The 16,692-nt window shown below is 42.4% G+C and overlaps 1 protein-coding gene and 1 long non-coding RNA gene across 10 annotated transcripts in view; one reads left to right on the forward strand and one right to left on the reverse strand.

The window, feature by feature from the left end:
- Positions 1 to 3,827, reverse strand: part of PCCA (propionyl-CoA carboxylase subunit alpha) — a 435,628-nt gene extending 431,801 nt beyond the window's left edge. For 7 of the 9 annotated variants that reach the window (XM_086708562.1, XM_086708568.1, XM_086708558.1 and 4 more), the window contains exon 1: positions 3,672 to 3,827. In XM_086708562.1, coding sequence (XP_086564688.1) covers positions 3,672 to 3,776 — 105 coding nt within the window. In that variant the 5' untranslated portion in view covers positions 3,777 to 3,827. The remainder of the gene's footprint in view (positions 1 to 3,671) is intronic. The other 2 variants (XM_086708578.1, XM_086708561.1) reach the window with 2 other exon arrangements.
- A 90-nt stretch (positions 3,828 to 3,917) lies between these two features.
- The window catches only part of LOC147584642 (uncharacterized), a 36,919-nt gene continuing 24,144 nt past the window's right edge, over positions 3,918 to 16,692 (forward strand). Inside the window, exon 1 of the long non-coding RNA XR_015251995.1 lies at positions 3,918 to 4,027. This is a non-coding gene — a long non-coding RNA (uncharacterized LOC147584642). The remainder of the gene's footprint in view (positions 4,028 to 16,692) is intronic.

Raw genomic sequence — 16,692 nt, forward strand, 5'->3', positions numbered from 1 at the left:
CCCCGCGTCAGGCTCTGGGCTGATGGCTCAGAGCCTGGAGCCTGTTTCGGATTCTGTGTCTCCCTCTCTCTCTGCCCCTCCCCCGTTCATGCTCTGTCTCTCTCTGTCCCAAAAATAAATAAAAACGTTGAAAAAAAAATTTTTAAAGTTCAATACACTGTAACAATCACCCTAAAACCAACATCCTAGAGCCACTGAAAAATGGAGACAGAAAAGAAAAAAAAAAAAAAAAAAACTGGGTATTTAAATAAAATGTGCTGATACACAAAACAAGACTAAAAGGTCAACTCTACATATACCCTAAAAGCAAACAAGTTCTGCTAACTGGCTAAAAGAATGGGAACACTAGGGTCTAGAGTTGCCAGTCTGCTTTCCAACCAACCAAATGGCTTGCAGGATGGGAAAGAGGAATGGCAGGAATAAAATATTTAAATGGTTCTGCTTCAAAGGCAGACTCAGTGGAGCACATTTCAAATTCATGGAAAAGAAGCACATAAAGAGGGTTGCCTGGGTGGCTCAGTCGGTTGAGCGTCCGACTTCGGCTCAGGTCATGATCTTGCAGTCCATGAGTTCGAGCCCCGGGCTAACAGCTCAGAGCCTGAAGCCTGCTTCGGATTCTGTGTCTCCCTCTCTCTCTGCCCCTCCCCCACTCGTGCTCTGTCTCTCTCGCTCTCAAAAATGAATAAATGTTAAAAAAAATTTTTTTTAATTAAAAAAAAAAAAGCACATAAAGAAGCTAAGCAGCAGTGCAAGTCCTTCCCCTAAAGTAACAGTGAACTCCAGAGATTCTTCCCACTTATGGGAGGAATTCTTTATTGGCACTCTACTCCAGTCAGTACTGTCACACATCCAGCACCTATTGTGTTAAACACTGCGCTGAGAACACAGAAATAGACAAGATGCAGTCTCTGGCAACACACTAAAAGAAAGCAGGAGATGGGGTGCCTGGCTGGCTCAGTGGGTGGAGCAGGTGACTCTTCACCTCAGGGTTGTAAATTTGAGCCCCATGTTGGATGTAGAGATTACTTAAAAATAAAATCTTTTAGGGGCGCCAGGGTGGCTCAGTCGGTTGAGCGTCCGACTTCGGCTCAGGTCATGATCTCACGGTTCGTGGGTTCAAGCCCTGCGTCGGGCTCTGCGCTGACAGCTCAGAGCCTGGAGCCTGTTTCAGATTCTGTGTCTCCCTCTTTCTCTGACCTTCCCCTGTTCATGCTCTGTCTCTGTCTCAAAAATAAATAAATGTTAAAAAAAAATTTTTTTTTTAAATAAAAAATAAATAAATAAATAAAATCTTTTGGGGCTCCTGGATGGCTCAGTTGGTTAAGCACCCGACTTCGGTTCAGGTCATGATCTCACGGTTCATGGGTTCGAGCCCCACGCCGGGCTCTGTGCTGACAGCTCAGAGCCTGGAGCCTGCCTCAGATTCTATGTCTCTTTCTCTCTCCACCCCTCCCCTGCTCACTCTGTCTCTCAAAAATAAAAAACTGTAAAAAAAAAAAAAAAAAAAATTAAAAAAAAAGAAAAAAGAAAATCTTTAAAAAAGGGGGGGGAGTATGGAGAAAGATCAAAGCTTATATATTATACCCCAATAACGTCTAAAAAGTATATAGCAATAAATACTGTAACAACTTTCCTCTCAGCCTCACCAATCTAAAATGTCAGTGCAATCCTTCCTACCTCCAACATGAATGACTTCCCATCACTATAACATAAAGACCAAAAGTAATAGCTTGATCTGCAAAGCAAGCACAACCTGATTCATACCTACCTCCCTAGCACTGTCTAATCTCTGCACACTACAGCCTAAGTAGGCTTTTCTCAGTGCTTATATCTTGTCATTCCCTCTGGCCACAGGGCCTTTGCACATGCTATTCTTTCACAGTCATCTCTTCTATCTTTACAAGTCACTTTATCCTTCAAAACTTGTTTCAATTTTCACTTCCAAAGGAAAACAGTCCTTTCCCTTAAGCAGGATAATATGATTAAGGGCACCAGTTCTGGAGTCCTATGTCCTAGCTCTGCCACTTACCAATTCCATAGCTTTGAGCAAGTCACATAACACTTTGTGCCTCAATATCTTCATCTATAAATCGGGATTACATGGCTGTCGTGAGGACTGAATAAATTAATTCAAGTAAAGCACCAGAACGGTATCTATGACATAGAGCTCAATATCATGACTTGGTCAAATCTCTCCATTGTATTTTCTTATAGCACCAAGACCTCTCCCCTAATAGCATTTTACACTTACTTGTCTCTCTCTAATAGACTACCATATCTAAGAGAGCAGAAACTATATTTGTTCCCCATTGGTAGAATTCAGGAAATAATCCAATAAAGATCTGTTGAATAAAAAAGTAGTTGAAAGGACGAAGCTGAGTCCCAGCAAAGTGACTTGTCTAATATACAAAACTTCATCTGTGTGACTGACTCCAAAGCCCAAGCCTTCCACTACACCAGGCCACCTCCTATGTAAAAGCATAAGATGTGACAACTGCAACTGATGTAGCCAACAAAGACTAAGATAACAAAAGCATTTAAAAACAGATTTTGTGGCCACACAAAGAACACTGTGTACTTTGAGAGTGGCATCCAAAGCTGAAGCTAAGCTAACACAGGTGCAGGCTCACTTCCACTTGGAGCTGGAGCTCCCACAGTGCTCACCTGGGCCTCAGTTCCCTCCTCTTTAAGAGAATGGGATGGGCCAGATCATCTCTCAAGTGTTTTCCAATTCTAGAGTTCAAGGACAATAAATCAATTTATGTGACAATTTTTAAAAGATTTTTTTTTTCTTTTAAGGAAGTTTAACAAGCAGACGAACCAAATGACAGGTGGTTTTCAGGGAGACCCTCATTTTAAAGAATTCGCTGAAATGACTTAATAAACCCTATTAATAAAGTCAAGTCGTCTTTGCTCAGAAACTACAAGAGACTCCATTTTCAAGAGAAAGTCTTAACAGCCGCCCACAGACACTCCAACATATGAGCCAAGGCTGTCATCAAGAAACCCTGGGGCACACAGCACAGACGCAAAATGGGTTTAGAACAATTGTACAAAACTCCGGCTAACCACTACATAGAAGAGAAAACTAAACTCACAGGATGCACACACAGCAAACTGCGATGTAATTCAATTGAAATAGGCTCTCAACTCAAACGTAAAAGGTAGTAGCAATCCTGGCATCGCAGACACTTTAGAAGTTGAGATAAACTCACAACCCTAACTCTACTTCAGCAGCAATTCAGTGTCCCTAAAATTAGGAAAAAGCGAAGAGAAAACAAACTGTAAGGATCCTTAAGAATCCACCCTGGGAAGCTCAAGCCGAAGCCGAAGCCGAAGCCGAAGCCGAGGCCGAGGCCGAAGCCGTAAGGCACAAGAACGGCTGCAGGGAAAAAGCACGTAGGCGCCAGCCACACGGCTGTCAGCCGCTCCCAGGGGCTAGCGAGCCGAGGGCGCACGCCTGCCGGCTCGGAGGGCCCCTCCGACTCCACGAGCCTCCGGGTAAGGACTGCGCTCCAGCGCCAACGCGGGTGCAGAGGGACGTCGCCGGGGAACCGCGGGGCGCTCTCCGCCACACCGGCCACCCGCAGGCGCTGCGGGGCTGCGAGCCCAGCGAAGCCCAGCGAAGCCCAGCGAAGCCTAGGCCCGCGGGGAGCCCGCTCGCTCCTCACCTTCAGGGTCCACAGCGCTGAGCTCCGCATCAGCGGCTGCGGCAACCGCCGCCCACGCCGTCCGGCCCCGACCAGCGCCGCCGCCCCAACCCAGAGCCCCGCCATTGTCGCCCCTGCCGACCGGCGCTCTGCTGACCTCTCACCCCGCCGAAGGGGGCGGAGAAGGGGAGCGCCAGAGCTTCGGCCAATCATGCGCCGAGACCCGCGGCCCCGCCCCCTGCCGCTCAGGAGGGGACGTAGGGGCGACTGGCCCAACCGCGGAAACTGGCAGATCCGCCGCGGGACGGCCGAGTGCCCGGACCCGAGGGAGGGGGCCCCGACCGGACCCCGGCGTGAGCGAGTCGGGGAGGACGCGCGTGAGTTCTGGCGGCAGCTGGTCCGCGCCTGCTTGGGGTAAACCCCGTCCTGTACCAGCGTCCACCTAGCTACAGTCCGTGGCCTGGCCACTCACTCCACGTCAGTTAGTGACCTAAGCCCCATGGCCACCCTGCAGGGCCGAGTGCCCTAAGTTCCAGACATAAGCCCGAACTATATTCCTTTTATTCGAAGGCATAAATTGCAAAGCACCAAGTCAAGATAAGATTTTGAACAGATAGCAGAGATAATGCTCTAGGTCTAGAAATCAGAGATCGGAGCTCAGGCTCGAAATAGCTGCTTGTCCGAGGAATTAGCCAAAACCAGGTCAGTTTCTGTTGCTTGCTAGCAGGCACCCTTACGAGTAGTAGTGCAACTACTAAGGGCCAGACCTTATGCTGGATGTCCCAAATTCTATCTCATTTAACCTTCACAAGAATTCTAAAGGCCCACACATTATTCCCATTTTGAAAAACTGAATTTATAGGGAGGTAAAGTCATTTAGCCAGTAAATGGTGACACCAGGGTTTGAACCCAGGTCTGGCTGTCTTCAGAGACTGGGCTTTTGCTTTGCTGTATTACAAATTTTATAACATAAGCAGCACAGAGAAATAATATTATCATCACCCAGGCCCCCATTACATGGTTACAACAAATCAACATTTTGTCAGTCTTATTTCATCTAGTCCCCCTTTTCATCTTTTGCTGGAGTATTTTACATTGTTTTGTTTTTGTTTTTGTTTTTGTTTTTTAAGTTGAGAGAAAGAGAGCAGAGGAGGGGCAGAGAGAGAGGGAGAGGGAGAACCCTGAGTGGGCTTGGCGCGTTCAGCACAGAGCCCAACATGGGGCTTGATCCCACGAACTGTGAGATCATGACCTGAGTCCAAATCAAGAGACGGTCACTTGAAAGACTGAGCCAGCCAGGTGCCCCATGCTGGAGTGTTTTTAAGCAAATCTCAGACATCAAGTCATACCACCAACAAACAGGCCAGTATCAGCAGTTCTGCTCTTAACTATTTTCCTGCTCCTTCAGAGTCACCTTGAGAGAGTTGCAAAACTAGGAATGACCTAGAGTATGTTACAGCATAGCAAATGCCTAGAGGTACAAACAAAGTGTTTGGGATAGCAGAGAGATGACATTTCATGGAACTGTAAAATGTAAGTAGGAACTTTCATGACAGACAAAATAAAAAGGAATATCAAGTTTCGCAGGTTTTTTCATCTATGTATTTAAGGCTGGAATCATTTCCTACCCGAGAAACCTGCTTTTTTTTTTTTTCTTTCTTTTTCTTCTTCCCATTTTAACCTTTGGATTTATTCTCCTTACATCCTGTCTGTTTTGTTCTTTTCATGAAAGGCACTTGTGGCAGAAACTACTTGTTTTCTCCACTCATTCCTTTAATAAGAGAGCTCCTAAGTTTTAGCTGCACACAGGCCACCCAGCTCAAGGACGCAGTATCCAGCCTCCCTTACAAGGGGTATGGCCATGTGACTAAGGGCAGTCTCATGGAATGTAAGGGTTGTGCCCTTAAAGAGTAGACGCATGCCCTCCATCTCCTCTACTCTCCTTCCTGAAGTTAGACATGGGTGGGTGCTGGAGCAGTCATCTTCACTCCAAGACAGGAGCCCCATGTTGGAGATGGCAGAGCAAATGACAGGAGGAGCCCAACCCCCTGACTCTGTGGAGCCATCTTATCAGCCTGCTGCTGCTTAATGCATGTTCTGGGACAGAGAAACAAAGTTTTATCTTGTTTAAGTCATTGTTATTTCTGCCTTTACTATAGCAGCCAAAACTGTATCTTAACCAACTCATACTCTAGTATCCAGAAGTGAGGTGCTGACATAATGAAACCTGAAATGCATGGTGATAACAGTGACAACCCCAAAATCGCAAACCAGAAGCTGAAAGCTGACAACTCTTATTGCCATGGTACCTCTTTGGCAAAATGGTTACTTTCAAACTTCTGGACAGTCTTGCTATCACTATCACTGATACAACCTATACTTCTAATGCAATGTTTTCAAAGACCAGCAGCGGCATTTTAAGTTAAACAGTTCTACCTTGTCTGAGCTGTGCCACACACTTAGGATGTTTATGATCTCCAAAGCCCACTTCCTGTCTGAAATGTCTGTGAACAGTTGTTCCATATACTTTGTCTATTTTATCCACAGTGACAGAGAAGCAGTTACTTCATCGTGGCCAGAAGCAGGTCTTTTCTCAAAACTCTGCAAGTATCTTTACATCGTCTTCTAGCTTCCAGAGTTGCTCTTGTGATCCAATGTATCTGATTACAGTTACCTGGCTGCTATACTGTTCTGTAGTGGGTATGGAGCAGAGAGAAGTCCAAGTTGTGAATTAGGGAATCCTGACCAGCCATATGCACAACAAATAGCAAGCCTGCACTCCACCAAGAGATCTTGACCTTTGAGCTACACATATCTGGCTCTCTTTGAGGGAGAGTATGCGCAGACTAGGTATGCTGGATTGAAAACTGTGTTTCCCTAAATCCTCTTCCCTTTATGGTGCCTGGTTAGAGTTGATCAAAAGAAAAACTGATAAGATATTTAGAAGGCAGGAGTGAAACATTACTCTCTGAAGATTATTACCGTAAGATAAGTAACGTAGTTTCCTGGAAAGTCTCAGTTTGCTGTCATCCAGGTTGTTTTTCCCAACTGCTACCCCTGCTGACCACCAGCAACTCCACACCCACCACTGGCTGCTTGACTGGAGAGCCACAAAGGGGTTAACTATACATAGGTAACTGCTCCTTATTGACCCCTCCATGAGATCCTTCTCATTCCCATTTGGCAGCCAGACATGTATGGCTTCTCAGCTATCTGTCAAACTCCATCTTGTCTACGTTGCAATGCATCAGGCGACTGTTTTAATCTCTCTCTCTCTGGTCCTCTGAAAGGAGCCTGTAGCCATTGACTAATGAGAGAATGCATCAGGGAAGGAAAAATAGCCCAAGTTTTCAGGAATTACTGGCTCTGAACTGCTAGTAATTCCTAGAGACCCAAAATGCCATTGTGTCCCACCACTGAAAGTAGAGAATGTGGCACAACTATTTGAGTGATGAACGGGTGGACCATGGCAGACACTGCTCATTGTCTTCTAATGTCCATCTTGCTCTCACTAGTTCGGTAAAAGAACTCTCACAATTTAGGTGGGTGTATGGTAAGAACTACATTTCCTTGGGGAAGGAAGGACTTCCATGGCAGCAAGAGTGGCCAGGTTACTAAGTTTTGCCCAATGGGATGTAAGCAGAAGGGACGTGGACAGCTCTTGGGTTGTGTCCTTCAAAGGAAGGGGCACGTCTTCCACTTTCCCTTCTCTTCCCAGCTTGCCAGAATGGAGGCATACAGATTATAAGGAAAATTCCAAAGAGCTGAGGATATGGCAGAATCTAGCTAACTGCTCTCCAAATGTGTTCATTCTTCTTCCTGAGCACAATACTAGGCAACATTTCTAGCCTCCTTTACAGCTAGATGTAGTGAGGCACCTGCATTCCTGTCAGTGGAGTGTGAGTGGAAGTGAGATACTCCAGCCTCGAGGCTAGGTTCATAAAACCCTCCATACATTTCTTCACACCCTTTCTTTCTCCTCTCATCTGCTGAGACTCCTGGAAGGCACTAGATAGAAGGAGCCTTGGTATCTCAATGCCTAAGTAGACCAAAATCTTTCTTGCCTTGCCACACTAAACTGTGACATGAGCAAGAAATAAACTTTGTATTTGCTTAAGCCACTGAGATTTGGGGATTGCAAAAGCAGTTAATATACCCAGCCTAATACAGTATTAATAAAGGGAAAATAAACAGACTAAAAAGGACTTTTGTACACATCAGAAGGGAAAAGATGATATTTAAGAGGAAAGTAGATTTTTTTTCTGAAAATAGAATGAAGGAATATTTAACACTAAATTATAGAATTGATAAATTTTGACAAGAACTCTTCAAAATCAAAGTATTGAAAATATTTTTTACTATTACTATAAATGAATTAGACCACTGCTTAAAAACTGTCAGAATAAAAATATACATTAACAATATCAGGAATAGTATCCATCCTATGAATAGCACCCAAGGTATCTAAAGACATGGCAAGGATTTCTTCTCCTTGTTTTACTTATTTATTTTTTGCAAGAGAGAAAACACAAGCAAGAGAGGGGAACAGGGAGAGGGAGAGAGAATTTTAAGCAGGCTCCATGCTAGCATGGAGCCCAGTGTAGGGCTGGCTCTCACAACCGTGAGATCATGACCTAAGCCAGTTAGGCACCTATCCAACTGAGCCACCGAGGCACCTTGCAAGAATTTCTTCTCAAAGAATTCAGTATTAGAGTAGGCTCTAGAGAAGGAGTTGGCAAACTTTTTCTGTTTAAGAAACAGTGAAGATTTCAGGCCTGTAAGAGGCACATAAGTCTCTGTTGCATACTTTTTTGTTTCTTTAGCAACCCTTTAAAATGTAAAAGTTTTAAACTAAACTTTTAGCTTGCAGGCCTATAAAAACAAGAAGCAGGCTGGATTTGGCCTGGGGTGTAGTCTGCAGACCTCTGCTCTAGAGTAGTGCTATACTAAGTGTACTCTAGCAACCACTGCCCATTGGCCACCAACGTGAGAGTTATGTGACAAGGCTGTCACATAAGATCTTTTAACAATTTATGTATTTATCTCAACACACAGTCTATGGTATATTTGTTCAGGTTCTTTAGCAGATGTACTATAGACTGTGTGGCTTAAGCAATAACTATTTCTCACAATGCTGGAAGCTGGGAAGTTCAAGATCAAGGTACCAGCAGACCCAGTGTCTGCTGGAGGCCGCTGCCCGGTTTGTAGGTGGCCATCATCTTGTAGCCTCACACAGTGAGAACAGAAAGATATCTAATGTCTAATGTCTTTCCTTATAAGGGCGCTGATCCCATTCATGAGGGCTCCACTCTCACTGCCCAATCACTTCTAAAAGGCCCCAACTCCAAATACCATCATACAGGTGATTAGGTTCAACACATGAATTTTGGAAGGATACATTCAGTCCCTGGTAGGAACCTATAACTAACGTTTTGAGGATTCACACTGGCCTGCAGACCAAATTTTGTATGGTACTGCAATCAAAATCATGTCATGTTTTATGGACATCCACCATCCTTGGAACACCTTTCTAACATTGGGGAGTTTCTTACCGGATGAGTTCTCCCCAAGATAGAACCAGGTATTTGCTTTGTCTTACTCCTTTACAGTTAGATTCAGGCAGATGATCTAGCTGCACCAGTAGCTGCATCCTAGAAAGGTGTTGATTCAAGACAGCTATGTGATAAGCAGTTGCTACCCAGAATCCATTTGCTGGTGAGGGTAGCAGCACAGGCTCCCAGCTACAGGATCCATGTGGGGTCTTCGCTGGGGTCTTGTAGGAATACTGGAGTATTCTGTCCTGTCTATGTATCCTCCAATTCTACTCTCAAGCCCTTTGGAGATCTTGTGAGTTAATGTCCCTTAATAGATTCCATTTCTGTTTAGACTAGCTAGACTCTTCTATTGCACCTAAGAACTTACTGATATAGATGTTTACTGATAAATGAAATTAATTCACCATCCCAAATTAAACAGTGTTCAGGTCCTATCATTAACACCAGAGCTGTTTTTCTTCAATAAAAAACTTTGGAGTTTGTAAGAAATAATAGTAAATAATAAAAATCATTTTAAAAATTGAGTTTGTTCCAATTAGTGTAAGAGAAAATTTTTAAATGTGGTCTCTTTCCTCAAGGACTTCAAAATTTATCTGGAGAGTGAAAAGTAGCATACCAAAAACAAAAAATAAGCACCAAATTGTGCACCAAGATACAAAAGCCTATCTCTAAACAGCTCATGAGGTACAGCCAGGCCCAGAGCTCTTTCCTAGCATAGCAACCACAGAAGATCCTTGAAGCTCTCGGTAACCAACTTTGTGTCCAGCAGCCTCCTCATTTTGGCCACGGGTTAAGGACACAAGAACTGAACCCACTCTTATGGAAGATTGTGGGAGAATTCTCAAATACGTTTGGGACCATGGTACCTATGCATAACAATTTTTATTTTCACAGAAACAAATCAGTAATAGTTTATGACTATTGTCTTTAAGCAACGTATGCCAAGGTCCCCAAACCCTTTCATATCTGCCCTGAGAGAACAAATAACATTTGTAAATACTGTTATTTAGGGAACTTCCTTGCTTACTCTTTTTGATATGTGTAGATTAAGGATAAACTTGACTGGATCCTGGAAGATCAAAAGAACTACAAAGAGTCCATTTCTGACCCAAATGAAACAAAGACAGTAGATAAAATAATAATAATTAATATTTATTGAACACTTATTCTATGCCAGAGACTGTTCTCAGCAAAGCGGTGTTTGGAGACAAAGCTGAAGGAAGAGGAAAGACCAGACCCTGAGGAAAGTAAATATTATACTATGGAGTTTGGGGCTTTCATCTTCCAGGCCAGAAATCACAATGTGGCAGAATGTGGGCCACACATAGCACAAGACTATGTTTGGCTTTAGCCGTGTGTGTGTGTGTGTGTGTGTGTGTGTGTGTGCGCGCGCGGTGCACTCCTGTGCACGTTGTATGTTTCTCAAATTGAATTAGTTAACTATTCAAAATATGGCAGCTTTCGTGTATAAATCCAAATTTTCTTTTCTTGAGATAGTGAAAGATTTAACAATGCGGGGATCCCCACCTCAAAACATTCAAAGGCATCACCATGTGCCACACTCAGTCCTTTACTCGTTGTCTTTAGATGCTTGTGTTTTTTTCATCCCTGTTTTTTAAGGTGGAAAACCTGAAGCATCTTAATCTAGGAAATGATACTGTCTTTGCATTTTACAATATTTTTTTGCATTATTCTAGAGCTAGTGCAAAAGTATCCACATGGATAAATCTCACAAATATAAGATGCAGCATAAGTAAATAAATAAATTGCTGAAGAATATATACAGTTTGATACTATTTTAATGAAAGTTTTAACATGAAACAGTCTTATATTATTGAAGAACACATGCATAAGTAATAAAGGGATGAAATAATGTGTGGGAACACTAGTTACTGAGTTTGAGAGGCAGGTTGCCCTTGCCGAGGGAGGCTAGGGCTGCCATAACTGGGTAGCTTAGATTTTTATGTTCCCACAGTTCTGGAGGCTAGAAATCCAAGATCAAGGTGCTGGCCAATTCAGTTTCTGGTGAGAACTCTCCCTAGCTTGTGGACAGCTACCTTCTCATTGTGTCCTCACATGGCCTTTCCTCCCTGCTTATGTCCAAGGAGAGTGACAGAACTCTCTAGTAACTTTTCTTCTAAAGTCTCTAATCCTGTCAGTTCGGAGTCTGACCCCAATGACCTCATTTAACTTTTAATTACTTCCATAAAGGCCTTATCTCCAAATACAGTCACAATGAGGTTAGGGCTTCAACATATGAATGGGGAAGGAGTGAGGAGGGGGAGACACATTCAGCCCATAACACTGTCCCATGAAGGGACACACACAGCACACTCTTGACCCAGCAATGAAAATGCATATGTGCAATGTTTTTGCCTGGGGAAGACTTTCAGAGACTCAGCAATGTTTCTACCGGCGGCTAGTCATGTAAGCACCCTTTGCTTAACACCTACCAAAACTCCAGATACCCGGAACAAAAGCAAGTGTTCAGCAATAAACCACATTATTTGCATAGTCTGAGTACAGTGGGCCACCCTTATCAGTGGAAGGCAGTAGGAATGTTTCCAAAATCCAGCCAAGGGCGAACTTTGCAATCAGGCCCTTCTAAAGAAAGTCACCTCAGGGGTGCCTGGGTGGCTCACTCGGTTGAGCGTCTGACTCTTGATTTTGGCTCAGGTCATGACCCTAGAGTTGTAGGATTGAGTCCTAAGTTGGGCTGTCTGCAGTGCCTCCTTGGGATTCTCTCTTCTTCCTCTCTATCTGCCCTTCCCCCACTCATACTCTCTCTCCCAAAGTAAAAACAAACTTTAAAAAAATGAATAAAGATAGTCACATGAGGCTTGCTGTGTCAACTTTCCTCTGCACACTTACCAATGACCTCCTCAGCTCTGCTGTATCTCTCCCACCTTCTGGTTAACAACTGCTAAGATACCCAATTACTATACCACTAAAACTGGTATAGTAACTGTCTATAGATTGTTTCTAGGTTTTAATACCATTGCCAATCAAAGCCAATCATAGTATACTTTATGACCTGAAAGGCCCTTACAATCCATAACATGTTCTCTCCCAAGGTAATAATTGATGATATCTTTCTAAATTAATTATGTATCATACTTCAGGAGAGGATCTCACCCTCTTCCATCCCTGGGTGCTGATTAACATAGCAAGCAAGCTCTTCAGTCTTGTTACCATAGCAAAGATAGTTTGGTGACCATCTTAATCCAACAACGGAGTTGGAAACACTTAAAGCATAGTCAAGAATGTTTCTAAAAAAAATAAAAAAGAATGTTTCTAGTGCATATCCTACTGCCTATAATAAAATCCTGGCAAAACTAAAGCTAGAAAAGAGAACAGAACCAAAGCTTCTTTGAGCACTTCCAAATGCTTTATATAAAATTGCCCTAACAATGGGATATGAATGTGTTTTGGTAATTGTATGTTCATATTTTTTTTAAGTATATTTATTTAATTTGAGAGAGAGAGAAAAAGAGTGCGCACAAGCAGGCAAGGGGCAGAGAGAGAGGGGGAGAGAGAATCTCAAGCAGGCCCCACGCTGTCAGAGCAGAGCATGACACGAGGCTCAAACCACAAACCAAGAGATCATGACCTGAGCCAAAATCAGGAGTCAGACACTTAACCAATGGAGTCACCCAACCACCCTGGTAATTGTGTATTTATTAGAATTAAGTTTTCTCTTTTCAGAAAGCCACAACTTGTACAGAAGCATAAAGTTTCCTACCTAAGGAGTCTTAACTTTCTCTTTAGGGGCGGAAACATTCATTTCACTGGAATTTTTACTAAGGAGCTTTATAAAGCTCAGTACTTCATTGCCCATATCATCCTCAATCCTCAGGTAGTACAGAAAAGACAAATAGAATTCTCAACTCTAGCTAAATTTTTAGAAACTCTGGAACTTGGCCTGAACAGTTGCCTTTTATCTTAATGACAATGAAATCAAACTCCATAGCCAGCCCATTGACTCTCAATCTATTAACTAATAGACAGGCATCTTATCTGCCTGTCCCCAGTTATAGACTTTTCCTTATTACAGGCTGAAATAGCCAAATATTGCAAATGACTCATGTGATACATTGAGTTGTTTTTAATTTTTTTAAGTTATGGTAAATTATAATTAGCATCAAATTTACCATTTTAACCATTTAAGTTTATTTATTTACTTTGAGAGAGAGCAAGAGCACAAGCAGGGGAGGGGCAGCAAGAGGGAGAAAGAGAATCCCAAGCAGGCTCCATGCCCTCAGTGCAGAGCCCAATGCCGGGCTGGATCCCACCAACCATGAGGTCATGACCTGAGCTGAACTCAAGAGTCAGATGTTTGACTGAGCCACCCAGGCTCATTATAACCATTTTAAGCCACCCCATTATGTGTGTGTGTGTGTGTGTGTGTGTGTGTGTGTGTGTGTGTGTGTATACACACACACACATATATATACATATATATATACATATATACATATATATATATATATATAGCCACCCATTATAACCATTTTAAGGGTACAGTTCAGTGGTATTAAATACATTGACATTGTTGTATAAACCATCACTACCATCCATCTCCAGAACTTTTCTCACCTTGCAAAATTGAAACTGTTTTCCTTAAACACTAACTGCCCATTTTCTGCTCCCCGCAGACCCTAGCCACCACCTTTCTACTGTCTCTATGAGTTTGACTATTCCACTATCCTATAAGTGGAATCAATGCACAACTTTGTCAACAGATGTGAGTAGCTTTTTCAGAACATCCTTCAAAACAACCCTTCTCACTATTTAAAATGAGAGGTGTTATTCTCTTTAAAGAACCATGAGAAAAAGACTGCCCTGGCCTCACTGGAAAGGACCTTACAGGCACTATGAACAACTAACACAGTCGTACCACTCTGGGGTGTTGATCCTTGCTTTCTTACTTGTTAATGAAGGAGAAAGAAATCCTTCTTGATCAGAAAGACTGTTCCTGCTACAGACCTCAACCTGAGAATTCTTAGGAGTACTCCAGAAGCAGAAAACCACAGGAAAGAGCTTCCACTCAAGACTATCAGAACAAACTAACGACTAGAGGCAGGAGACAGCCCAAGCGCCATGGAACATGGGAAGTCAGGGAACCAGCACTGCACATTGTCACACTTCAATCTGTATGCACGTTTTCTTAATTTTCCTACATATTTTCCTTTACCTTTTTTGGGTTAAGGTTCTGGATTGTTGACAGTTTGTTACCTCTTAACTATGGTACCGATAAGCAATGGTTCGCTTATAGATAGAATCAGCTGATGAGAATTGTTGCATTGTCGGGAATCTTATTAAATTCTTCAAAGCTTGAAATCAGCCTGTGGAAACTTTTACACAGTGGAAACAAGAAAACTACACATCAGGGCCTCCCCTACTCCCACTGTCCCAGAGAAAGAATCTGTTGTTAAACATTTACCAGCACACCACTGCCTAAAAAGTACCCATCCTTAATATTGCCCTTTGCATTCTTAGTCACTTCCAAGCATACATCCAACTGACTACAATTTGCTTATGATATGGCTAAAATATACCACTAAACTGTTAAATTTGTATTCACTTTCCTTTGGGGACCACCCAGCTTCACTTGGTACCAGTTCCTAGGTATCAGGTGGTTCCCTAAGTAACTGGACTCAACCACTAAGCACCTTTTTAGATGGAAAACACCTCAATAAGCCAGGTGACCAGAGATCTGAAACTCCTTATCATAAAATACTAAAAAGAGAGATTCCTCTCTCCGCTTGTAAATCTTTCGTGAGTGCTAGACTTTGGAAGTAACTGTTCACAGTCACAGAGCTTTAGAAAGCAGGAAACAGATGGTGTACATCCAGAGGTTATGTCACCTTCACACACCTTACCAGGCAGCACACCAGGGATGCTCAACATGGAGCTCTCGCTTTAGATCTAGCCCATGATTACTCTAAATTCACTTGCTGGCACTGGACTCCTCTCGATGAGTGACACCATCACCGAAGTTACCACAAGACTCCTTTTCTTGTAAAAATTGTGTGCTGAGCTGAAAGCTAGCTGCCAGTTCCTTTCACAACTTTGGCTCCAAAGCAAGATGTTTCTTATTAGAGAGAGATAAGAAGACACAGAACATTTCTCAATCTTGTCTGGGAAGGGCAGGCACCACTGCCTGTCTGTCTAAGCCCAGACAACTCAGCACAGGCCTGTGTGTTTCATTCCTGCCACTAGAAAACTAAAATTTCTCACACACGTTAAGAGATCCAAATTGTTTGGGGCATCTGGGTAGCTCAGTCAGTTCGGCAACTGACTTCAGCTCAGGTCATGATCTCATGGACTGTGAATTAGAGCCCCTGAGCTGTCAGCACAGAGCCTGGAGCCTGCTTCAGATTCTGTGTCTCCCTCTCTTTCTGCCCCTCCCCACTTGCACTCTGTCTTTCTCAAAAATAAATAAACATTAAACATTTTTTTTAAAAAAAGAGAGATCCAAATTGTTCATTTTTGGCACAAGTGGCCCTCACTCTGAGCACTTAATCTTTCTTAAAATAGACACTGAGTATTTTGTCTTAATAATAAGGCTGCATTTCAGGCTGGGCTGCTTTGCAGGCTGAGGAACTTCATGTGTCAAATGGTGATGGTGTAAACTCTTGGTAAATGCAAGGCTTAATTCCATTAATTATTTGTGCAATTATATATTTAATATATGTATCACCCATAAACTCTATTGTAGCAGAGTTTATACTTTTATCATTCATTGTTGTTTCTCCTATGCCTGACACATATACTAGGCACACAACAAATGTTTCTGAAATATGTATACACACACACACACACACATATACATATATATGTATATGTATGGGTTTATATTGATAGTTCCAATTTAAAGTTAGGATTATAGTGATTTTTTTTATCTTCATAACTTGGAAATCTTGGTTCCTAATAACATTAATATTTCCTTATTTGTTTTATTTTATCATACACAAAAGCACAAGAACAACAATACTGCTAACAATAAACTTATTGAATGCAGTTCAAAGTATCTTTGGAGTTTTATTTGTCCTTAGACTTTATATGGGCAAAATGTTGCAGTGGTCTATGTTCCAAAGTAACTTTAATTATCTTCTCAGGATGCCTAGCTAGCTCAGTCAGTAGAGATATGACTCTTGATCTTGGGGTTGTAAGTTCAAGACCCATGTTGGGTGTAGACACTACTTAAAAATAAAATCTTAAAAAAAAAAGTAATTATGTTCTCAGTGCAATTGGGTATCATATTCAGTTCCACTCATTGGTTTCTGTTTGTATTCAATTTTAGGGTTTTTTTTTTCTTATTTAACTTAATTTTTTGAATATATAAATCATTTACATGATTCAGAAGTCAAAGCTACATAAAAAGGATACCCAAAGAATTAAATTCTTGCACCCACCTTTATTCCTTATACCCATTCTACCCATCCTTATTAGGAACCCTTTCCATTTTCAGAAATATCTTGTTT

The sequence above is a fragment of the Puma concolor genome, chromosome A1 (assembly GCF_028749965.1).
Source record: "Puma concolor isolate L17-30 chromosome A1, mPumCon1.1.hap2, whole genome shotgun sequence".
Classification (NCBI taxonomy): domain Eukaryota; kingdom Metazoa; phylum Chordata; class Mammalia; order Carnivora; family Felidae; genus Puma; species Puma concolor.